At 40.4% G+C, this 25,770-nt stretch overlaps 1 protein-coding gene across 9 annotated transcripts in view; it reads left to right on the forward strand.

Annotated features, from left to right (window-relative positions):
* SELL (selectin L) overlaps window positions 1-25,770 on the forward strand; it is a 470,693-nt gene that overhangs the window by 263,154 nt on the left and 181,769 nt on the right. For 8 of the 9 annotated variants that reach the window (XM_075182749.1, XM_075182751.1, XM_075182754.1 and 5 more), the window contains exon 5: window positions 12,450-12,635. The exons of the other annotated variant lie outside the window; for it this stretch is intronic. In XM_075182749.1, coding sequence (XP_075038850.1) covers window positions 12,450-12,635 — 186 coding nt within the window. The remainder of the gene's footprint in view (window positions 1-12,449; window positions 12,636-25,770) is intronic. 9 annotated transcript variants of the gene reach the window in all.

Below are 25,770 nucleotides of genomic sequence, written 5' to 3' on the forward strand. Positions count from 1 at the left end.
GAAATCTCTGAGGATTGTGTAGGTCTCCTATCTTGTTGGCACCTATGTGATTTCCTCCTAGGTGGCCAATAACTTCCCTCTCTACAGTAATTGCTTATGTGTCCCTCTTTATGGCAATTATAACACTTCACTGACGTGTATCACTTTTTGTATGTATTATAAGTAGAGATGGGCGGGTCCGGTTCTCTGAGAACCGAACCCACCCGAACTTTGGGTATCCGAGTACCGAGCTGAGCAGCTCGGTACTCTCCCGCCCATTCCGAATCCAAATCGAGGCCGAACGTCATTGTGACGTCGTCGGATCTCGGGGCTCGGTTCTCGCGATACTTCAACTTTATAAATACACGCCTCCACAGCAATCCATCGCCATTTGACAGAGGGAGAGAGCAGGGTGTAGTCATAGGCTAATTAGAGCAGGGACAGAGAATACAATATTGTTCTTGCAATTGCTCTAACCAAAATCGCTAGTGCAGAGAGGAGGATAGAGGTTTATTATTTTTTCTTCATATTTGGCACTCCCCAGCGCTTTTGGGGTGTCCCCCATAATTGTGCATAAATATTTCTGGCTGTCAAAAGTCATATCTGTCAGCAGTATCTACTAAATAATTTTTAGCACTCCTCAGTGCTTTTGGGGTGTCCTCCCTAATTGTGCATTAATATTTCTGGCTGTCAAAAGTCATATCTGTCAGCAGTATCTACTAAATAATTTTTAGCACTCCTCAGTGCTTTTGGGGTGTCCTCCCTAATTGTGCATTAATATTTCTGGCTGTCAAAAGTCATATCTGTCAGCAGTATCTACTAAATAATTTTTAGCACTCCTTAGTGCTTTTGGGGTGTCCTCCCTAATTGTGCATTAATATTTCTGGCTGTCAAAAGTCATATCTGTCAGCAGTATCTACTAAATAATTTTTAGCACTCCTCAGTGCTTTTGGGGTGTCCTCCCTAATTGTGCATTAATATTTCTGGCTGTCAAAAGTCATATCTGTCAGCAGTATCAACTAAATAATTTTTAGCACTCCTCAGTGCTTTTGGGGTGTCCTCCCTAATTGTGCATTAATATTTCTGGCTGTCAAAAGTCATATCTGTCAGCAGTATCTACTAAATAATTTTTAGCCCTCCCCAGTGGTTTGCGCTCAAAATGGATTCAAAGCAGTCCACATATGATCTGAATGAGCAACCAGGTTCTGTCACCAGTCCTGATGTTAGTGTTCCCAGTATGTCATCTGGCCAAGGCGATGTCAAACAACAGAGTGTTTTCAAATTAGTGCAAAAAACAAAAACCAAAAAAAAATTTACTGTATTGAAGCGAAAAAGAAGTGTAACTGAGCAAAAGTTAAGTGACGATAAAAAAAAAATTGCAAGCATGCCATTCTACACACGCAGTGGCAAAGAGAGAATGAGGCCTTCACCTTTGGCTATTAGTGGCAGATCCCAAAAAGTTACCCAGCCTACAATTGGTGCACAACTACTGTTACGCGTCAAAGCCGAGCTGCAAGATAACAGTGAGGCATTACAGGAGAATATTTGCTCTGATTCACAAATGACAACAATCCCTGTGGAGAGTCCATCCAACAGTGGGATGTCTAATCGTGAGCATTCTGCTGATGTTTGCCTTAATAGCCCGAGTGTAGCCGGTGATACCCAAATTGAGGATGCCACTTTGGAATTAGAAGAGGATGAGGGGGAGATTTGTGTAGGCGACGAGGGTGCTAATGATGATGTTGATGATTATGATGCAGACAGATACCAAATTGCCTTTCTCAATTTCTATTTATATTCTAGATTATATAACGGCTGAATAGTTTTCTATTTTACTCCTAGTGGAGAGAGGATCTGATGCAGACAGATACCAAACTGCCTTTGTCCATTTCAATTTATATTGTACAGTCTATAACGGCTGGATTTTTTTGTATTTTATACAAGTGGAGGGGGGCCTAGAGAGACAGAAACCAAACTGTCTTTCTCCATGTCAATTAATAGTGTACAGTCTATAATGGCTGAATTTTTTAGTATTTTATACAAATGGAGGGGGGCCTAGAGGGACAGAAACCAAACTGGCTTTCTCCATGTCAATTAATATTGTACAGTCTATAATGGCTGAATTTTTTGGTATTTTATACAAGTGGAGGGGGGCCTTGAGAGACAGAAACCAAACTGGCTTTTTCCATTTCTTTACATATTTAACTATAAGTGTAGGGTGTAATATACATTCAAAGACGATGGCTGCATTGCCAATATGCATAGATGGAGAGGAAGACAATCTGTTTTGTGTGTAGAATAGGCCTACCAACGAAGAATTAAACTGTTTTTTTGGATGATTTATTACCTCAACAATTAGATTACTTGTCTCTAAAACAGTTGGAGCACTAAATTGGGTTAATTTAGGCCCAAAAACATGGATTTTCCAAAAAAATAGCAAAACAAAACCAAACAAAACCAAAACCAAAACCAAAACACGCAATGGCAGTTTTGCAAAACCAAAACCAAAACACGACGGTAATCCAGATCCAAAACCGAATCCAAAACCAAAACACGGGGGTCAGTGACCATCTCTAATTATAAGTTTGTGGTCATGTATGTAGTTCTTCTAAAGCCTGGATACTTACCATCATTAGCCTATCACTTTGCACCTCTTTCTTCTTATCTATATTTTTTATCATGCTCCACGGCAGACTCTCTAAGTGCTTCTACCGTGATTCCCCTCCAATTAGGTAAAGAGGTTTGTACCCTGGTGTGAGGATACCACCCTTAGCTGGGATGGCAGTTACCCTCTGTGGGATTCGACTCACTCGGGTAGACCAGAATATATCCAAAATAAGACTTTATTACGACAGCACAACACCACAAGACGTTCACAAGTTACAGGGTAAATGGTAGCATGTATCCTACAGGAGCCTCTTGCAGTCAGAACTCCAAAGTCATAATCTCTGTCTCTTTCAGGGTCTTATCCTCCCGCAATATTACCACTACCGATTAGCAAAACAGTTATGGTGTCCCCCAGCCTGGGTTACTGGCTCACACCATCCCTGTCCTGGTAGGGTTTCCTCCAGCGGCACCACAATGCCTGGCTCAGAGTCCTTTTCACTGATGTCTTGTACACCAGGATCCTCCAAACTAGAATAGCTCCCCTAGCATCCTCCTCTCCCTATATTATTTTCTGTATACACAGGAAGTAGGGTCAAATGTCTCAAACCTCCCCTTTACAGAAGGGGTCTCCCAGTCAACAATTTAGCTGCTAGACATACTGTCCCTGTTATCTTGATTAGACAATAGAATGGCTTGACTCAATTAGCTGTTTTGGCTGGATACACTACACATGGGGTTACAATAGTACATCAAGGAATGACACTGCACGCTTACATGGAACAATAAGACTTTTGACACATTATATCAGCAGTGTTACACAATATAAGTCTGTGATACCTTTTGATACAATTACATTTATATTGATACATATTGATACATTTCCCCATGCTATTTCAACCAATATATTATAGGGATGTGCACCGGCGACTTTTGAGGTCTCGTGTTTTGTGTTTTGGATCCGGATTTTCGTTATTTTTGGGGTTCGGATTTGTCTCGCAAAACACTTGACGAAAGGTCTCGGTTCGGATTTAAGGTTTTGGATTCGGATTTTTTTTGAAAAAAACATAAAAAGTTTAAAAATCAAGTTTTTGGGCTTATTTTCACTCCTAGGCTATTATTAACCTCAATAACATTCAATAACAAGCATTTCCACTAATTTACAGTGTATTCTGAACACCTCACAATATAGTTATTAGTCCAAAACGTTGCAACAAGGTATCTTTCTGGACTGCGTAGAGGAGTGGGTCACCACAATATATATTAAAAACCCTGAACTTTTATGATTCGCACCAATAAATGTACCTGGACTGCGTAGAGGAGTGGGTCACCACAATATATATTAAAAACCCTGAACTTTTATGAATCGCACCAATAAATGTACCTGGACTGCGTAGAGGAGTGGGTCACCCCAATATATTAAAAACCCTGAACTTTTATGAATCGCACCAATAAATGTACCTGGACTGCGTAGAGGAGTGGGTCACCACAATATATATAATAAGAAAACCATCAACTTGTTTGATTCGCACCAATAAATGTACCTGGACTGCGTAGAGGAGTGGGTCACCACAATATATTAAAAACCCTGAACTTTTATGAATCGCACCAATAAATGTACCTGGACTGCGTAGAGGAGTGGGTCACCACAATATATATAATAAGAAAACCATCAACTTGTTTGATTCGCACCAATAAATGTACCTGGACTGCGTAGAGGAGTGGGTCACCACAATATATTAAAAACCCTGAACTTTTATGAATCGCACCAATAAATGTACCTGGACTGCGTAGAGGAGTGGGTCACCACAATATATATAATAAGAAAACCATCAACTTGTTTGATTCGCACCAATAAATGTACCTGGACTGCGTAGAGGAGTGGGTCACCACAATATATTAAAAACCCTGAACTTTTATGAATCGCACCAATAAATGTACCTGGACTGCCTAGAGGAGTGGGCACTGGGCACCACAATAAAATATATAAAAAACCTTCAACAGGTCTGCATTACACTACACATACGGCTGCTCCTCCATCCTCTCCATCATATACATGTTGGAGTTTTAGCGTGTGACAACCTCTTGTTTTTGATAATGTCAGTGCATTTTGAATATTTTTCAATTTGCCCCACACCACTGAATGTACTTTATCTATGATACGCATCTATCTATCTTGACTGCGTAGTGTGGTGGCCCCGGTACACAATTTGGTACCGAGGCCACAATATAATTAAAAAACCCTCCACGTGTCAGAATTCCACCAAACAAGTATCTGGACTGCGTAGTGGGGTGGCCCCGGTACCCAATTTGATACCGGGGCCACAATAAAATAAATACACCCTCCACGTGTCAGAATTCCACCAAACAAGTATCTGGACTGCGTAGTGGGGTGGCCCCGGTACCCAATTTGATACCGGGGCCACAATACCTCCTCCAAACATGGTACAGACAATTCGTCATTGAGATCCCATCAAGTATGTTAAAGACAGACAGGGTCCAAGTGTTATTGGTTGACTTTGTAAACCAAAAAACTGTCCCTGTTGCACATAGTCGTGCAATGAAGACTGACTTTTTCATTTAAAGGCACCATCTTTCAAGTGTAGTGTTTGTAAGTCTAAGTCATATTATACTTTTGGTAAAATTGGTTTATTTTGTTCCTCTTTATGGTAACTACTAATAGAATTAAAGTATTAAATAGAAGCGGCAGTTCCTCTTTATGGTAATTAGTAATAGAATTAAAGTATTAAATAGAATTAAAGTATGAAATAGAATTAAAGTATTAAATAGAATTAAAGTATGAAATAGAATTAAAGTATTAAATAGAATTAAAGTATGAAATAGAGTGGTATAGAGTTGTAGTGTGGTATAGATAGAGTGGTCCCCACAATATAATAATAAAACCCTCAACTGGTCTGAATTCCACCAAACAAGTATCTGGACTGCGTAGTGGGGTGGCCCCGGTACCCAATTTGATACCGGGGCCACAATACCTCCTCCAAACATGGTACAGACAATTCGTCATTGAGATCCCATCAAGTATGTTAAAGACAGACAGGGTCCAAGTGTTATTGGTTGACTTTGTAAACCAAAAAACTGTCCCTGTTGCACATAGTCGTGCAATGAAGACTGACTTTTTCATTTAAAGGCACCATCTTTCAAGTGTAGTGTTTGTAAGTCTAAGTCATATAATACTTTTGGTAAAATTGGTTTATTTTGTTCCTCTTTATGGTAACTACTAATAGAATTAAAGTGTTAAATAGAAGCGGCAGTTCCTCTTTATGGTAATTAGTAATAGAATTAAAGTATTAAATAGAATTAAAGTATGAAATAGAATTAAAGTATTAAATAGAATTAAAGTAAGAAATAGAATTAAAGTATTAAATAGAATTAAAGTATGAAATAGAGTGGTATAGAGTTGTAGTGTGGTATAGATAGAGTGGTCCCCACAATATAATAATAAAACCCTCAACTGGTCTGAATTCCACCAAACAAGTATCTGGACTGCGTAGTGTGGTGGCCCCGGTACACAATTTGGTACCGAGGCCTCAATATAATTAAAAAATTGGGCATCAACTGTCACCGTTGTTTAATATCTGATACACCTAAATATGGACTGCACAGTGGAGTGGCCCCGGTAGTAAATTTGGTGCCGGGGCCACAATACCTCCTCCAACTTCCAAGTGTAGTGTTTATAAAGACAGACAGCGTCGAAGTGTTATTAGTTGGCTTTCTTAACCCTAAAATTGTCCCTGTTGCAAATATTCGTGCAATGGACAGTTACTTTTTTATTGAAAGACTCAAGCTTTCAAGTGTAGTGTTTATAAAATATAAACAACAATACAGTAGTTTTAGAGCACGTCAAAAACTCTTGTTTTAAATTATGACACGGCATTTTACTTTTGGTTTAATTTCTTGAATTTTTTAAAATTTGGTTTTACTTTTTGAACATGGCAAACGACTGTTGATTGGTCATATAATGCCAAAAAAAAAGTTCCAAGATGGAATTGTCCTTGGGCCCTCACACCCACCCTTATGTTGTTGAAATAGGACATGCACACTTTAACAAACCAATCATTTCAGCGACAGGGCCTACCAAACAACTTTGGCTGAAATGATTGGTTTGTTTGGGCCCCCACACCAAAAAAGCTATTCATCTCTCCCTGTACAGACTAAACAGGCTCTACTGAGGCAAGATGTCGTCCTCATCCTCAACCTCTGATTCCTCTCCCCCTACAGTGTGTACTTCCTCCTCATCACACATTATCAATTCGTCCCCGCTGGACTCCACAACCACAGGTCCCTCTGTAGTATCTGGAGGGCAGTGCTGTACTTCATTGAGGAATTGATTATTCATTTTTATAAACATCATTTTTTCAACGTTGTGAGGAAGCAACCTCCTTCGCCGCTCACTGACCAGGTTCCCCGCTGCACTAAAAACTCTTTCCGAGTACACACTGGAGGGGGGACAACTCAGGTAAAATAGAGCCAGTTTGTACAGGGGCTTCCAAACTGCCTTTTTTTCCTGCCAGTAACAATATGGACTGTCTGACATGTCTACTTGGATGGTGTCAGCAAAGTAATCATCCACAATTTTTTCTATTGTGACAGCATCCAATGCAGCGAGAGTAGACATGTCTGCAACGGTTGGCAGGTCCTTCAGTCCGGACCAGATGTTATCAGCATCCCCGCCAGTGCCTCTTTCGGGAAAACTGAGCTTTTTCCTCGCAGCCATAGATGTGGAAGAAAATGAGGGTGGAGCTGTTGGCATGTCACGGTCCTCTTCAGAGGACAATCTCCTGACCAGCAGGTCTTTGCACCGCTGTAGACTTGTGTCCGCCGGAAACAGAGACACAACATACGCTTTAAACCGAGGATCGAGCACGGTGGCCAGAATGTATTCCTCTGACTTTAAAAGAGTGACCACCCTCGGATCCTGGCAAAGCGTTCGAAGGGCTACATCCACAAGAGCTACATGCTTGGTGTAATCGCAATGGCTTACCAGCTCCTCCCTCACTTTCTCCAGCTGCTTCTGCAACAGCCTGATCAGGGGAATGACCTGACTCAAGCTGGCAGTGTCGGAACTGACTTCTCGTGTGGCAAGTTCAAATGGCTGCAGAACCTTGCACAACACGGAAATCAGTCTCCACTGCGCTTGACTGAGGCGCATCCCCACTCCTTTGCCTATGTCGTAGGTGGCTGTGTAGGCCTGAATGGCCTTTTGCTGCTCCTCCATCCTCTGCAGCATATAGAGGGTGGAGTTCCAGCGCGTCACAACCTCTTGTTTGAGGTGATGGCAGGGCAGGTTCATGCTTTTTTGATGTGCCTCTAGTCTGCGGTAGGCACTGGCTGAATGCCGAAAGTGTCCAGCAATTTTGCGCGCCACCGCAAGCATCTCCTGCACACCCCTGTCACTCTTGAGGTAATGCTGCACCACCAAATTAATGGTGTGGGCAAAACATGGGACGTGCTGGAAATTGCCCATATTTAATGCCCGCACAATGTTACTGGCATTGTCTGACACCACAAATCCCCATGAGAGTCTAAGTGGGGTAAGCCACTGGGAGATAATTTCCCTCATTTTCTCTAATATGTTGTCAGCGTTGTGCCTCTTATTAAAGCCTGTAATACACAATGTTGCCTGCCTTTGCATGAGCAGCCATTTTGTAGATGCTGCTACTGATGCAGCTGTTGCTGTTGCTGCGGAAGGGGATGCATCTACCCAGTGGGCTGTCACAGTCATATAGTCCTTCATTTGCCCAGAACCACTTGTCCACATGTCCGTGGTTAAGTGGACAGTGGGTACAACCGCATTTTTAAGAGCACTGAGGACACTTGATCGTACTTCTCTGTACATTTTTGGTATCGCCTGCCTAGTGAAGTGGAATCTCGAGGGGATTTGGTACCGGGGACACAATACCTCCATCAACCCTCTAAATCCCACTCCACTGATGGCGGACACCGGGCGCACGTCTAACACCAACATTGCAGTTACAGCCGCAGTTATACGCTTTGCAATAGGGTGACTACTATCGTATTTTGTGGTCATGGCAAACGACTGTTGGACGGTCAATTGTTTTGTGAAAGACTTAGCGGTCTTACAACCTCCCCTCTGGGAAGATGACCGACTAACAGCAGCAACAGCAGCAGTGGCAGTAGTAGGCGTACCGCTGCAGGATTCCTCGGATGAATCCCGTATTGAGGAGGACTCAGTCTGGCTGCTGACTTGGGCTGCAGGACTGAATCTGATGGAGATTGTGGAGGAAGTTGACGAGGAGGGTGTTGCTGGTGTGTATCCAACTGGACCACGGGATTTAGGTGTCCCTGTACCGATGAGGGTCCTAGCCCCAGTTCCTGAACTAACCACTGAACTATGAAGGTTATTCAGGTGACGTATAAGGGAGGATGTTCCTAGGTGGGCAAGATCCTTACCCCTGCTTATTTGAGCTTTACATAAGCTACATATGGCCATACATTGGTTGTCTGGATTTGGATAAAAATAACTCCAGACCGAAGAGGTGCATTTTTTGGTCTTCTGACCAGGCATGACGATGGGCTTTTTCATCCCATGGACATCAGCTGTTTCCCCCCCTGGTGCCTCATTTACAATAACCACATCACCATCCTCATCATCAAGTTCCTCCACAGCGCCAGCTACATCATCAATAGCCTCCTCCCGAGCCACCTCTTCCCGTACAGTGATGGGAAGGTCAGGATTGACAACCACCAACATCCTTGGACTCGCCTTGTGGATTTGTGATAATTTCTCTTTAGAAGGCAGAGTTGTTTGCTGTTTTGTTGCTGACAGCATAACTCTCTTCAATTTTTTGTAGGGGGGGGGGGAGGAGGAGGGCTAAGATCCGTGGGTGAAGCTGAACCACTAGTCATGAACACGGGCCAGGGCCTAAGCCGTTCCTTGCCACTCTGTGTCGTAAATGGCATATTGGCAACTTTACGTTTCTCCTCAGATGATTTTAAGTTTCTCTTTTTGCTACTTTTTCTTAACTTGGGCTTTTTGGATTTTACATGCCCGGTACTACGAGATTGGGCATCGGGCTTGGAAGACGACGTTTATGGCATTTCATCGTCTATGTCATGACTAGTGGCAGCAGCTTCAGCATTAGGAGGAAGTGGGTCTTGATCTTTCCCTACTTTATCCTCCAAATTTTTGGTCTCCATTATATGTAGCACAAGATACTGCAGAATGTGTGAACTTGGTAATATTGCAGTACCAATGGACTTATACTGCTGGATTGGTTTTGCAAATTTGGTTATAATTATTATATTTATTTATTTTATTTTATTTTTTTTTTATTTTTTTTACTTTTTTTTATTTTTTAAAAACTTGGGAATAATGGGGAAATAACTATGCCCTTAGAAGCACAGAGCACAGGACACAGCACCACTGGACTGAACAGGACATGGCACAGGACCCAGCAGCACTACGGAACTCAGCAGGACAGAGCACAGGACACAGCACCACTGGACTGATACTGCAGAATGTGTAAACTTTGTAATATTGCAGTACCACTGGACTTTTACTGCTGAATGTGTGAACTTGGTAATATTGCAGTACCAATGGGCTTATACTGCAGGATTGGTTGTGCAAATTTTGTGGTAATTAAAAAAAATTAAAGTAGTTTTTGGTATTTTTTAAAAAAACTTTTTTTTATTTTTTTAAACACAGGGGAATATTGGGGAAATAACTATGCCCTTAGAAGCACAGAGCACAGGACACAGCACCACTGGACTGAACAGGACACAGCACAGGACCCAGCAGCACCACTGACCTCAGAAGGACAGAGCACAGCACACAGCACCACTGGACTGATACTGCAGAACACAGCACAGCACAGCACAGCACAGCACAGCACAGAACTAAACAGCACAGCACGAGATCTACCAGGACAGAGGACCACCTAACACACCCTCCCTCTACCCTGATCAATGCCCAAGTGAAGATGGCGGCGACTAGCGGGGAATTTATAGGATCCGAGTATCGCGAGATCCGACAACGGGATTATGAGTCAGAGCCTCAGTTTCACATTTGAATTTGGCGCCAATACCCGGATCTGTCTCGGATCCGACTCGGATCCGCAACGTTCGGGTGGGCTCGGATTTCATAAATCCGAGTGCGCTCATCCCTAATATATTACTGTGGAGGCACATTGCATATCATTAGAAGTTCTAACCTCATTACCTCTCAGGTTATCTGTTGACCTAGCTAATTAACATGGGCTGCCAACTAGTTAAATCAGACATTGTTCTGATTACAAACCAAATCTCAGCTGCACCTCATACAATAGACATTTGAGACAAATGGTAATTACATTAGCTAACACAAGAAAAAATGACTGCTGCTGTTCTGATAATTTCACACAGTATGGCAATATTCTTTATATTTATACTACATACAATATCGCAGATAATAGCAAGGGCAAAATGTACCTAATAACATGAAATAATAATACACATAATACACCAATGCTCTTGTGTATATACTTAGACTGTGCCAAGGATTAAAAAGTACATTAAACTGTGAGAAACGGGTGATGAATACAAAGTTCTCAGTCTAGTAGCACCCCGTTTCATCACACCTGGTCTTCAGATTTTCCCTGAGACCACTCATTAGTACTGTAATGTACATCATCCTTTATCTCTGATATCCCTGTGTACTGTATCATTGCTGACAGAACTTTGGCAAAATAATCTGACGCATTTTCACTATCCGTTTGTTTGATAGTAAAAATTTTGCTCTAGTTCATTACTACTGGAAAGTATATGGCCAACTGTGAGATTATACATTTAATATTTTCCGGATTATCATCATCTGTTAAAGACTTATCTTCCTCCAATATACAATCCTTAATAAACTTTTGTATGTCAGTATTGAGAGGAAGACAGGCCCCCAACACCACTCGCCAATCTTTGTTTGTTGGCTCGTGTTCATTACCTAAATCTTTAACAAATTTCTGACATTTGGTCAACTCTTTCCTAGGATCTGGGAAATCAGACATAATTGAATGCAGCTCAGATCTAGTCCATAAACAATGCATTGCTACATGTTTTATGGGAACTACACCATCTTTGTCCGCTTTCCCATTGGGAACTGTTATTGTGCGTACAGGATGTAAACCTATGAAATCACTACATTCTGGATTAAATGGTGGAAAATTAATGTAGGTTGTTAAATATTTTTAAATAAATGTTTGATGTTTAAATGAAGAAAAAAGCAAAAAAAATTCCACACACAAAAGCAATGGAGCAGAGAAACATACATGGGGAGACAGAGAGAGGTACACATACAACATACATTGAAGAAAGAAACACAAAGGGGAAGCAAAGAGAGGGGGAGATGACAGATAGAAACAAACACATGGGGGAGGGGGGCAACAAACGAGGCACACAAACATGGTGGGGGAGTAAGGAGTCAGGTGTGGGCCGAGGAAAAAGTGTATATGTGCCACTCACCTAAGTCAAGGTGAAGGGCGCAGGCGAAACCTGTGCCGTTTACAGTAAAAGGCTGTGAGCTGCCTTATTTTTTCTAATAGGCAGAGTTTGATGTAGAGGAAGGTGGGTCCCTTTTGGAGGCGGAACCACCAGAGCAGGCCGTGTGCAGCAGTACTAGACTGCACGGCTCCTGCTTTCATTTGGCAGCCCCATGATGTGGAAGGGACTACTAGAGAACCTACGTTGAATTCAATTGCTGGCCTCTTTATAGGAGTTGGAGGTGGTGAGTTGGGCATAAGGGTGGTTACCGGGCAAAATGAGAGGTAGCTCAATGTATTTTTTCCTGGAAAAACATTATAAATAAATAGTTATACATGTAACTATAAAGTCCTTATCTCTGTTTTCTCATTCTACAGTTGTACAATGTCCACATTTGTTAGCTCAGCCTCAGGGGTATATGAATTGTTCTCATCCACGTGGAAACTTCAGTTTTCAATCCCTCTGTCACTTTGGTTGTTTGGATGGATTTCTACTTAATGGAAGCGATAAGAGCCAATGTCTATCTTCTGGGAGATGGAGCAGTGAGACTCCACATTGTACAGGTATTGAAATTAATTCATATTGCTTTCAAAAAGGTAAATCAAACATATGTACTGTGGCATGACGTAGAGCTGTAATTTAAAATTATTTAAGGTTTTAACCAGATTAAACTTTAATATACTTAAAGTACGGCCCCCTTCAGCATTGCGACCTGGGCGGTCGCCCTAACTCACAGCGAAGGTTAATAGTGTTTAGACCAAGCACCCGCATGCTTTTTTCAATTTTTTTAGTAAGACTTGAAGATTAGACAGCCAGCGGGTCCTCTCATTGCCCCCTTAATGCCGCCAATTTAACTGTCGCTGTTTTAAGTGTCGTAACTCATAGTGCCTGCATTTTCTGTTTATCATTTTCTATTTATCATGGGAGGTCGGAAATCATATCTGTCACTTTTTACATAAGTGTGAATTTTTTTGTATATCGTTTTAATTGCCTATTGTATTTTATTGACGATTTAACCATTGTCGGAATGATGGATATCGTATTTTTGTACCCCAACCATGTTAAACGTTTCATGATCTCACCAAATTTAATATTCTTGTTTTATATCCTTGAAATTTACTTTAATTTACTTTAATTCAGACGTTTTACTTTCATTCAGTTAATTTGGCCTAGCCTATTGATGGCTTAAATGGTCCAACCCTGCAATCTGCTCACCTACTGCGGCCTGCCTGATTTCAGCGGGCAGCAATGTTGCTGATGCTTCTACTCTGTGAACTTCCCATTCATCAGAATGTAAAGTTCATGGGGTAGGGGTATACAGTACTGCCTGTTAAAGTATTGCCTTAGTAGAAGAGAGGATCACAGTGGTGAACTGTTGGAACCTTCAAGGGACTCATTGCATTAGGGGTATGTTAGTGAACACCACCAAGACTAAGGGTCTTTTGTAGAAAAGATTGTAAGTCCAAAATTGATGCGCAAAATATTGTTTTACATATTGCTCATGTACATTGAAAGGTTGAAAAATAAAAACAAAGAAAACAGTGTGATTCCCCACGAGGAGGTAGACTGTCCTCATATTTTAGATCATTATATATATATATATATATATATATATATATATATATATATATATATATATATATGTATATATATATATATATATATATATATATATATATATATGTGTGTATATATATATATATATATATATATATATATATATATATGTGTGTGTATATATATATATATATATATATATATATATATGTGTATATATATATATATATATATATATATATATATATATATATGTGTATATATATATATATGTGTATATATATATATATATATATATATGTTGTTGAAGTCGTATAATTGGATGAACGAAAGTATATTGGTTTAATATTGGTTTGCCGTGCGTATTGCGAAGCGTACGCCACGTGTTACGTGACGTGGTGCGTTCGCACGGTAAAATACGCACGCACACACTCGCATTATAACAGTTAGTTATTTATATCATTTCATATTGGTTCTGTTACACTGTAATTCAAGAGCAGATAGTATTCGGTTTATTATTAGTCTATATATATATATATATATATATATATATATATATATATATAGTGATTATATGTACATTGTAGTGTTATTAAAGGTTTAGGTAATAGGAAAGGTGTCATGCCTGATATCATATTGAAGCCCTAATCATCAGCAGCTGTCCGGTGCAATCGGCGAAGAGATCGCACATTGCATACTTTAGTTATTGATATTAGAGAGTAAAACCTTTGTATGATACTGGCTATGAAAAGGAGCAGACCCCCTGGAGAGAAGACCCCCACCTTTGGATTCCTTAGATGAAATCAACCTATTACCTGTCTGGCCTGGACCCACCCAACGTCTGGACCTATAGAAACAATCTACGTCATCTCTATTGTTCACAATGAAACACTGACTGTATATATATTAGCTGCATCTCACTGGGGCTCAGTCAACTCTGACACAATATTCTATACAGAATATTGTCCATCGGGTCCCGTGGTTGCGCAGCGTGCGCAAGCGATTGCAGCGGTATGTATGTATTATCTTTTGGTATTGGCTGTGCTGTACTGTACTTTATCATGATATAATAATGTATTGAATTGTTGACCATTTACATCCGTTAAAAATAAATCACTTTGTGCTTTGGACACACATTCAATTGATTGGGCAATGCTTATTTTAAAACGATAGAATTACTTTAATAATTTGGGGGCTCGTGAGTTAGGAGTTACGTTACCGGCAGGTATGCAACGCTTACGATATTCGGTTCCTCAACAAAGGGTGGATGGACGGACGCGTCGTATAAAGCAGGAAAGAACGTAATGCGTCTAATACCTGTGGTTCACTGTGTGTTGCGAAACCGAATGTCCGTTGTTGCATAGACTGAAGGAACGCTAATTAGAATCTAGGGACAAGAAAGAAAAATGTTTCTTTTTATTGTCGTTTTAATGGTTTAAAGTGTATTGCATTGCTGTGCGTATGTGTACTTCCTGCTGTGCGTACGCAAACTTCCGGTAGATTTGCCACGTGGTTGAACAATTGTTTTGATAGTTATTATATGCATAGTATAATTACTTGTGAAAGCCTCTGAGACATTATTACGGTTGTTGGGAACTTTCAATTTTCTGCGCAGAAAAGGTGTATAGTGTGCGATTTTGTAACGTAGATACACTGTTTATTGTTGAGGTGCTCAGTTGCTGTCTGACGAGGCGGATTGCCCAACTGAAGGACGGTATACAGGGCAGGTATACCGAATGTAAAAACGAAGTTTTCGCAAAAGCGCTACCAATAGATCGCAAGGTTTGCTAATAATTAGTATTGGTAGGCAGTGCGATCCGATCGCACCGTTAGTGCGAATTGGTGAAGCAGCTAGGAGGAATTATACTGGAAAGGCAGGTTGATTGTATTAACTTGCGCTCCCAGCAATAATAAACTCAGCAGATTTTTGTGGTTGAGCCAGGCTATCGAGGAGCTGATAGCCCTTGGGGCCCACAGTGATATTTCTGTATTAGGGATCCTCGCCAGGGGCGAGAAAAGCGAGTGAACGCGGCTAAAGGAAATACGTTCACCGAGCATTATAGATCTCTAGCGGTGAGTATAGCAACAGAGTTGAAATTATTTAGTGGAAAGAACAGAGCATTGCGGTGTGTCTGTGTTTCACATTTGGCCGTAAGGAACAGAGCATTGCGGTGTGTCTGTGTTCCGGGTAGAAAGTATATTGTGCAACATGGGTGCTAGGCATACGCTAGAGATTACCAATTTACTGCCTAAGGAAGGTCTTATTGAGTCAGCAAGATTTCTCATGTGTGCAAAATATGGTGCATACGCAACTGTGTATTGTGACACGTGGGTCGAAATGACCAAAGATTGTGATAGGCCTTTCCCAACAACAGGGAGTTTTAATGCAGAGGTGCTAAATACCGTAAAAGATAAAGTACGGTTGATTAAGTCAACGAAAGTGAGAAATGCACATAATCATTGTTTAAAATCGTGGCAAATGGAAGGTAACACGTGGCAGAGCAGCGAACGCACAGCGGAAGTGAGTGTAAGGAAAAACACGTGTTCAGCGGAAGTAAGCGTACCGGAAACAAGCATTCCGGAAGTGTGCGTTGCAAAGCGTGGCGAACTGAGCGCAAACACGCCCCCGATAAATTCGGTCGGGGCGGGAAGTACAGCCAATACCAAAAATGTAAAAACTGTAACTAGTAAGTTGTATGTTGTTTTAAGTAACGTTAAAAGTAATGTTTCAGGACAAAGAAGAGGAACGGTCCCACCAGCAGGGGCAGCTGCTGAAAGTGGTGAGAATAATGAAAAGGTTAACACAGGGGGAGACATCCATTGTACTGCAGCAGTGTAACGAAGAAGGCCATTTCGCAAGAGATTGTAAAAAAGAAGAGAAACAACACGAGTTGAGGAAGTGTTTTCAAGGCAATAAAATAGGACACCTAGCAAAACATTGTGCAGACATGACAGGGACGTGCTTCTACTGCCACAAGAAGGGACACATGAGTAGGAACTGTGTAGAGAGAAGAATGAATACCTGGGTTGGAAATCACATAGACATCCACAAAGGAGGCGTACACTTCTCTCAGAGGTTCCCCTTTAATTGATTGCACACTCTGTAACCACTAATATTCGGGGGGAGAAATATAGCCGACTCTAGAGTTAATCTGTGGCGAGCATTAAGGTGCAAAATGTAGAAAGAAACTTATTTTTTTTAAAAGTAATCTTTGTTGATTTTGTTTGTTCGTTTTATGTTGTCACATGTTTGTTTTCCTAAATCGCTAGCCGACGGCAAAGAATAGAAATGTTTGTTTTGTTTGCTGTTTTAAGATAACTATCTTGTTTTTCTTTTCACAGATAAAAGGGACACAAAAGAAGTATAGACAAGTGTTTAAAAGGGGTGAGATAGAGAAATAGAAGAATTACTCTTGAAAGACTAATTAACAATAGACAATTGGAACACTCTTTTGTTTTAGGCTGCAGTGACTCATGATAATTTGTTTGGCTGAGAATCATTATCCAACAATGAAGTATGTACATACTTTGCTCCAAAATATCGTTTTATGTATTTCAGAGAAAATATGAGTCATTAAGAGTACATTTTTACATTTCTCTATTATAAGTTAGAAAAGTCCGTTGAAAAGGTATGTAGTCAATGAGATACCGAGTTCTTAATGAACAAATGACGGACGACACTGGGTTGCACTGTTAAGAACCCCTAGTCAAGTATGGGGAGGGGTCATAGTTAGCAAATAGCTAAGGGGAACAGTGGAATGAATACAGCCATTTCCCCATAGAGTCAGAGTCCAATCCAGCTGTCATTTTGTTGTAAAAATCTCCCTTTCTACATGTATGTTTCTATTCAAACCTTTGTATTTCCATCATTCATTGCTTTCCTATTTCTCATTCTTTACACAAACGCTACTCTCTCTCTCTCTCTCCCTCTCCCGCCCCCTCTCTCTCTCTACCCCTCTCTACCCCTCTCTCTCTCTCTCCCTCCCTCTCTCTCTCTCTCTCTCTCTATCTCTCTCTCTCCCTCCCTCTCTCTCTCTCTCTCTCTGCTCTGGTAGAGATAAAATCAGACACAGTCTCAACAATGGGGCTAAAACATATTTTTATGATTTTACATAAGACAAATTCAGAGATACACACACTAGATTGACATAAGTTACAGAAACAGTCAGGGGTTTTGTTTTCATGTGTATAGAAACTGCTGATTTTAAGCAGAAAGGTTCTGTTGTGGAAATACGATTCATGTGTTATAGATTGCATATCTGTTTTGTTTTTTTTGTTTTGGCTCGTGCCTCCTGTACAAAAATGTGCCTTTTTATGGATGCACAAAGGGTGGAGACAGGAGATTGCTAGAGGATAGGCATACAGATATGCATCTCTGTGTGGAACATTGGAGTAGGATTTTTACCACAAGATACGACATAATGTGAAACCCTAGAAAATGTAGAATTTTCATGTTTTATAATTTTCACTGTTAGACAGGCATGTACTGGATACTGTTATATTTGAAGAAAGTGTTATAGAAAGAGACCTCTTTGCCTTTCCCACTTAGTCAAGTAGCTGAATATGAGGTACTGAGAATGACATGTGAGTTGGCAGAGGGAAAATCGATTGATATACATTGGTCTTTAGCATTTTTCTAGTCTAGAGGGCGATGTTGAGGTGACTGAGAAATCGTTTTATAGCAATACCAGCACATGATTAGGACACTACATAGAGGACTTTATACAGGGACACAGTTACCAACGGAAGTAGCTGCTAGTAAGGTCCACACTTACACGCACAACCATACATGGCTGTCACACCAGGGAGAACATAGCTGTCAAATAGACAACAGGGTTTTATGTGACAGCTAACAAATCTATGTTTTGTTTGTTTTTCGTTGTATTGTTTTAGTTTTAAAAAGGTGAACACACACACACATGCACGCATACACATATTGGTTAATATAGGAAGATTTGTGTTACCTGAAGGATAAACTGTCTGGAAGGTGAAGAGATGTGGTGAGGAGTCTGGTGGACTCTGGAGAGATGGACAAGGTAGACTAATAGAGCCATCCCATATCCCTCCTGCTGATGGGTTTTCCTCCAGGTAAAACAAATGCACGTCATCCAATTACCACCATGCAGGATCCTCAAGTATACACAGGTGTACCAATGAAAAATGTCTAGGTAGAGGTGTATTGAAATGTGTCTAATGTATTACTGTATCATACTCAAAGCTTTTGTTATTCAATGTGATAGTCCTAGAGTTATAATAGATGATAGGGGTATTCATGTTATTGATAATAGATGTATAATGTATGAGTAGTGGTAACAAATCACATACTTTCAATTAGCCATAAACCAGTGTGAACATAAGTAGTGGTACTCGGTAGAATGAATTGAATAGAATAAGAGTTGGAACTTGATTGAAGTGCCACTAGTCCTTTCCCGCTACTAAAAGATCACCCCTGGGCAGACTCCTAACCTGTCAGTTTTTGAAATGTTCTTGACCCCTCGTGAGATGAGATTGTAACTGGGAGGCTAGGTTAGACCTTGAGAGAAGGTAAATAGTGAGACAGTAACCGAGAACGTCCAAAACACTGTTTCCTGAAAGGTTACACTAACTGTCAGGATGTTGGATCGGGAGAGTAAGTTGTGGAGCAGAAATCTCTTAAGCTTAGGTTATTTGCCAGACAGGTACCAGGTGTAGGCTACCAGCCTCACGGCTTCAAGGGTAGCAGAGACACACTGGTGCCCATACCACCCACTGCAGAGGGGCCAACACTCAGAGAAGGGTCCAAGGGCACTCATGAGTTTGTACTGGAAGGCCTCGAATGCAGTTAGTAGCACCTGAGCCAAAGGCTAAGACTGTTGTCCAGCATGAAGTTGTAGTTTTTCCTGTTTTGTGTTCTCTCATTTCACTCTCTTCTCAGGACGGTTGATTCTTTTGATTATTAGCAGGTGACAGAGACTGGTTCGGGTAATGATAAGGAGGTGTTGGGGAGGAAGAAGTTAGTAGCATAATCAGTCCGGCCAATTACTCTATTCATTTCAGGGGTAAAGGAAAATTTGGAAACCTTGGAGCTTGGAGAAAGTGCGAGGGGCTATTGTCTGAGTAGCATTACGTCCGTAAGTACGGCGACCCCATGGTTAGAAAAGAGACACACCCAGCGATGCCAGTCCAGTAATATTCGGACTTGAGCAGGCATCCTTGAGAATGATTATCATTCTTGGGAGGGTAAGGTTTTAGACCAAACAAAGTGCTGGGCGTGCTCACACGTGCCTCAGTGATTATATCAAGTAGGATTAGTTCTCTTTCCACTAAATATTCTTGAGGTACCTGAACTATGGGTGGGAGGTCACTAGGGGAAAAAGTAGGACACCTAGGTCCCTTAGTCTGAAGTCTCCCAATGCTTTGCAAGCCGATCACTGTTAAATCTGAGCATTGAGAGACTGGGAAGAACGAACAGACAATAGCCCGCCCACAAGGGTTGATGAAAAGAACTGGTGACATTATTAGATGTGTGTATATTAACGCAAGCTGAAGGAGATTGCATATGACATTATTGATAGACATAGGATGATGCTATTGATGAACATGAAGTGTTTAAATGTATTCTGAGCTTAAAGACATGCGTTGGACAGAAGAACCTGTTAAACTTGAAGAACTGTAGTAGAGAATTCTGTATAGCTGATACACGTTCTACTGTACCATGTACCTTTCCAAATAATGTATTAAGTGTTTTATTGCACCCTTGAAGGGCATACAAAAAGTTATCTCCAAGCTCCAGAAGTGTACGGTTTATAGTAAAAGAAGAAGTCGTTTAGAGGATTAAGACTCTCTCTTATGATAACTTGTTTAGATCTACAAACAGTGTGGACATACACCAAAGGGGATTTGTATTACATAACAATAAAACGTGGTACTGAGATCCTGCTTATAACATCTTTAAGGTGATAGTTTATTGTACTATCAAAGGGTGGACTGTTGAAGTCGTATAATTGGACGAACGAAAGTATATTGGTTTAATATTGGTTTGCCGTGCGTATTGCGAAGCGTACGCCACGTGTTACGTGATGTGGTGCGTTCGCACGGTAAAATACGCACGCACACACTCGCATTATAACAGTTAGTTATTTATATCATTTCATATTGGTTCTGTTACACTGTAATTCAAGAGCAGATAGTATTCGGTTTATTATTAGTCTATATATATATATATATATATATATATATATATATATATATATATATAGTGATTATATGTACATTGTAGTGTTATTAAAGGTTTAGGTAATAGGAAAGGTGTCATGCCTGATATCATATTGAAGCCCTAATCATCAGCAGCTGTCCGGTGCAATCGGCGAAGAGATCGCACATTGCATACTTTAGTTATTGATATTAGAGAGTAAAACCTTTGTATGATACTGGCTATGAAAAGGAGCAGACCCCCTGGAGAGAAGACCCCCACCTTTGGATTCCTTAGATTGAAACAACCTATTACCTGTCTGGCCTGGACCCACCCAACGTCTGGACCTATAGAAACAATCTACGTCATCTCTATTGTTCACAATGAAACACTGACTGTATATATATTAGCTGCATCTCACTGGGGCTCAGTCAACTCTGACACAATATTCTATACAGAATATTGTCCATCGGGTCCCGTGGTTGCGCAGCGTGCGCAAGCGATTGCAGCGGTATGTATGTATTATCTTTTGGTATTGGCTGTGCTGTACTGTACTTTATCATGATAAAATAATGTATTGAATTGTTGACCATTTACATCCGTTAAAAATAAATCACTTTGTGCTTTGGACACACATTCAATTGATTGGGCAATGCTTATTTTAAAACGATAGAATTACTTTAATAATGTGTATATATATATATGTGTATATATATATATATATATATATATATATATATATATATATATATATATATATATATATATAAGGGGGTGCTCTTCCAACTGATTGTATGGATACAGCTGAAAGACTAGAGTTGGGTATAGAAGAATGCCAAAAGCACTATAGTCCACTACAGTGGTTCCCAAAGTTTTTCAGTTCGCAGGACACTTAAAGTCACCATAATTTTTTCAAGGCACCCCTGAAAAATACTTACCGAGCAGTCCCATTTTATAAGTAGTTGGGTTAAAATAACGTAATAAGTATTTAGGTTACGACAGAAATACTTAGTTGTTTGCAAAAATAATACACATAAATCCAAGGGAAAAGAATAATTTTATATATTTTTTCAATTGCATTTTTGTCAAAGAATAATTTACAGCTAATACTAAGAGGAATAAGATCAAACAAAATAAAACAACATGTATAAAAATCATCACACTGTGCCCCTTCACCTTTACACTGTGCCTCTTCACGATCACACTGTGCCCTTTCCTCCTCACACTCTGTGCCCCCTTCATCCACACACTCTGTGCCCCCTTCATCCACACACTCTGTGTGCCCCTTCATCCACACACTCTGTGCGCCCCTTTACCCACCCACTCAGTGCCCCCTTCATCCACATACTCTGTGCTCTCCTTCATCCACACACTCTGTGCCCCTTTCATTCACACACTCTGTGTGCCCCTTCACCCACACACTCTGTGCCCATCTTCATCCACACTCTGCCCCTTTTCATCCTCACTCTGCCCCCTCCTTCATTCTTTTGCCTCTACATTGCTGTTTCCTATCAACATTTCCCCTCCCCTTTCTTTACTTACCGTACTTGACCTTCATTCTTCTAATTATTCTGTCTTCTCTTCTGTCTTCTTACCAATCCGGCAGCGCCCGGGACCCAGCATCCTCCTCTCTCCTGCCGCTTCTCACTGTATATGTTGGACGTGATGACGTCACGCTCGACATTCAGTGAAAAGCGAGGAGGATGCCGGGTCCCGGGCGCCGCCAGCATGGTAAGTTTTTTTTTTTCCTTTCTTCCTGGCCATGGCACCCCTGTGACTGCGCTGCGGCACCCCTGGGAACCGCTGGTCCACTAGATTACAATTTATCCTACCACATATTATTACAAACCTAAATCATTTATTGAGGTCTAATTACATTATTCATATTTGATATTCCAGGTACATACTGGCATAATATTAAAAACTTATAGAGTGATAAAGGAAAGAATTGTGCAAATTAAGAATTTCAAACCCTTTTGTTGGGAACGAGAAAAAAATATATCTGATATGGGAACAGTGTGTTATTCTTATATTTATTGAATTGTATTCCTTGTTCACACAGACTCTACATTGTCCCCGTATTTATTTTATATTAAATCAATTCCACACTATATATATATATATATATAAAAGGCTTCCTAAGAGCTATGATTATCTGCTACCATTTTTTTTATATAGCTCTATATTACAGGAAAAACCACAGTTAGTCCTATTTGAATGCTTCTGTGTTAAAAAGATAGAATAGAAGAGAGCCTTATTAGTTATAGATGATTCATAAATCAAAGTGGCCTATGGGCATATTACAGGTTGCAAATAATTGTATGTAGTATAGTGTAATTGCATCGCTATTTCTTCATCACTGTTATCACAGACAAATCTGTCTAGTAAGGACCCACATATCATAGAGACTTATGTCTGGGTTATATCTTATAGTACCTAATTCTAATTATGTTATTTAGATCCTTCTTTCAAAAGGACCAAAATTATCTTAGGAATTTAGATATGAGGTTGCATCTAGTTGTGCCTTATTATAAGTACATTATTGTGTGCAATCTCATATTATTGTCTAAGTCTCATGCCACACTGGCAATAATTTTTCTTGTCAGCATTAGTTATATAATGCAATTTAGGCACTCTACTAATGAGGCTAGCTGCACCATTGTTCAAAAAAATTATCCTAAAATCCTATAAGTGGTCCCTATATTGGATATTTGGTATCAATAAACCCCACAATTATATCTCTAAGGGTCTGCTTATATAGCCCTATTAGCAATTTCAGTAGTGGATCTAAAATATAATCATATTGACATACTATGGGCTAGATTTACTAAACTGCGGGTTTGAAAAAGTGGGGATGTTGCCTATAGCAACCAATAAGATTCTAGCTGTCATTTTGTAGAAAGTACTAAATAAATGAAGGCTAGAATCTGATTGGTTGCTATAGGCAAAATCCCCACTTTTTCAAACCCGCAGCTTAGTAAATCTAGCCCTATGAGTGGTGTGTCCAGCAATCGTGGGACACAGCCGTTGCCGGTCCCAACTACCGGGTTTGTGACGTCACCGGAAAAATATAAAATTTACCAAGGCAATTTAACTCAAAACTTGCTGTGTGTATTTCAATGATTAGTGATGTCATACAGATGTTAGGGTGCATACGTATGGCTATAAGATCCAATCAGAGCAACAATGCTTTGCCAGATTAATGAGTCGACCTGACCAGTGACCAGTATGCCTGTTATCTGTGTTCCTGATGCTCACTGACCCCCATGTTTTGGTTTTGGATCTGGATTAGCTTCGGGTTTTGGTATTGGGTTTGGTTTTGCCAAAACCGCCTTTGCGTGTTTTGGTTTTGGTTTTGTTTAGCTATTTTTTATTAAATTAAATTTTTTTGGGGTAAAATCACATAATTTCGTTATTATTTTGTACCTACATTATTATTAACCTCACTAACACTAATTTCCATTGATTTCCATTCAATTTTAGGAGAGGTAGCATGTATAATTGATCAAGCCAAGCAGTTCATCCACAAGGAGTGGCACTTTTGTGGCTGGAGTGCTTATTTTCTTTTGGCCCTCATAAAGAAGATAACAATGTCACCCACAATTAGGAGAGGTAGCATGTACAATTCATCAAGCCAAGCAGTTCATCCACAAGGAGTGGAACTTTCCCCGCTGGAATCTTCCATTAGAGAAGTGTCAGTACTTGGATGTATTTGCGGTAAAGGCCTTCCTCGTGGAAGATGTAGTTCATTTTGATGAACATCATCTTTTCCACATAGAAAGTAACCTCCTACGTCGATTACTGACAAGGTTTCCGGCTGTGCTGAATACTCTTTCTGAGTACACACTGGAGGGTGGGCGGCTTAGGTATTGCAAAGCAAGTTTGTACATGGGTTTCCAAATGGCTTGTTTTTCCTCCCAGTATGGAAAGGGACTTTCTGACATTTCCATATCAAGTAACTCTTGAAAATAATCCTCCACCATCCTTTGCATATTAATAGTCAGATTGGATGGAGTTATGGCCGAGGTCACACTTTTTTGGGTAAAATCTTTAAAACCAGCCCAGATGTCAAACTGTTGTGGTCTGCCACATCCCCTCTTCTTTTTGGAAAGTGCAATTTCTTACAAGCAGCAGCTGCCTGAGAAACTGAAGGAGGAGACGTCGTCAAGCCCAGTTCAGCGGCCAACTTGCTGACAATGAGCTCCTTGCAATTGTTCAGATCTCGGTCATTTCGAAGCATAGAATCGATGTAGGTCTTAAACCTAGGATCAAGCACAGTTGCCAAAACATAGTGATCCGACTTCAAGATTTTAATAACTCTTGGATCATTGCTAAGCGAATTAAGTACTTGATCTACAAGGCCAACATACTTTGCGGAATTGCTTTCTTTCATCTCTTCCTTCAGTTTGTCAAGCTGCTTTTCCAAAAGTCGAATTGAGGGAATGACTTGGCTCAAGCTAGCAGAGTCTAAACTCACTTCACATGTCACAACTTCAAATGGTTTCAGCACCTTGCACAGCACAGAAAGGATTCTCCACTGTGCAAGACTAAAATATATTCCCCCCTCCTTTCCCAATGTCATGGTGTAACGACCTGCCTCCTGAACTTTTGGACTTTATTATTTGTGTTTCTTTTTTGTGTTGCAGCAGTACCTCTATTCACCAGAGGTGCTGCTATTGTGCCTTACTTGTTTGTATCAGGGGTTAACCTGCCCTGTAATTATTCCTTGCATCTGGGTGTGTCCCTTCTTAAACCTGTCACTCCCAGCATACACTGCTGGTTATTGTTGTCACATCCTGATGTTATACTCTGTGGTCCCTTCCTCCTGTTGTGCTCCTGGATTTATGCTGCTGGAGATCTATCTCAACATACATTCTGCTGACCTGTTTCTTATGTGAACCTGGGACTTACTTGTGCATTTTCCTGTACATGCTGTCTGGAATCTTTCCTCACCTCCCATTTACCTGCAA

Source organism: Mixophyes fleayi, chromosome 8 (assembly GCF_038048845.1).
Source record: "Mixophyes fleayi isolate aMixFle1 chromosome 8, aMixFle1.hap1, whole genome shotgun sequence".
Lineage (NCBI taxonomy): Eukaryota > Metazoa > Chordata > Amphibia > Anura > Limnodynastidae > Mixophyes > Mixophyes fleayi.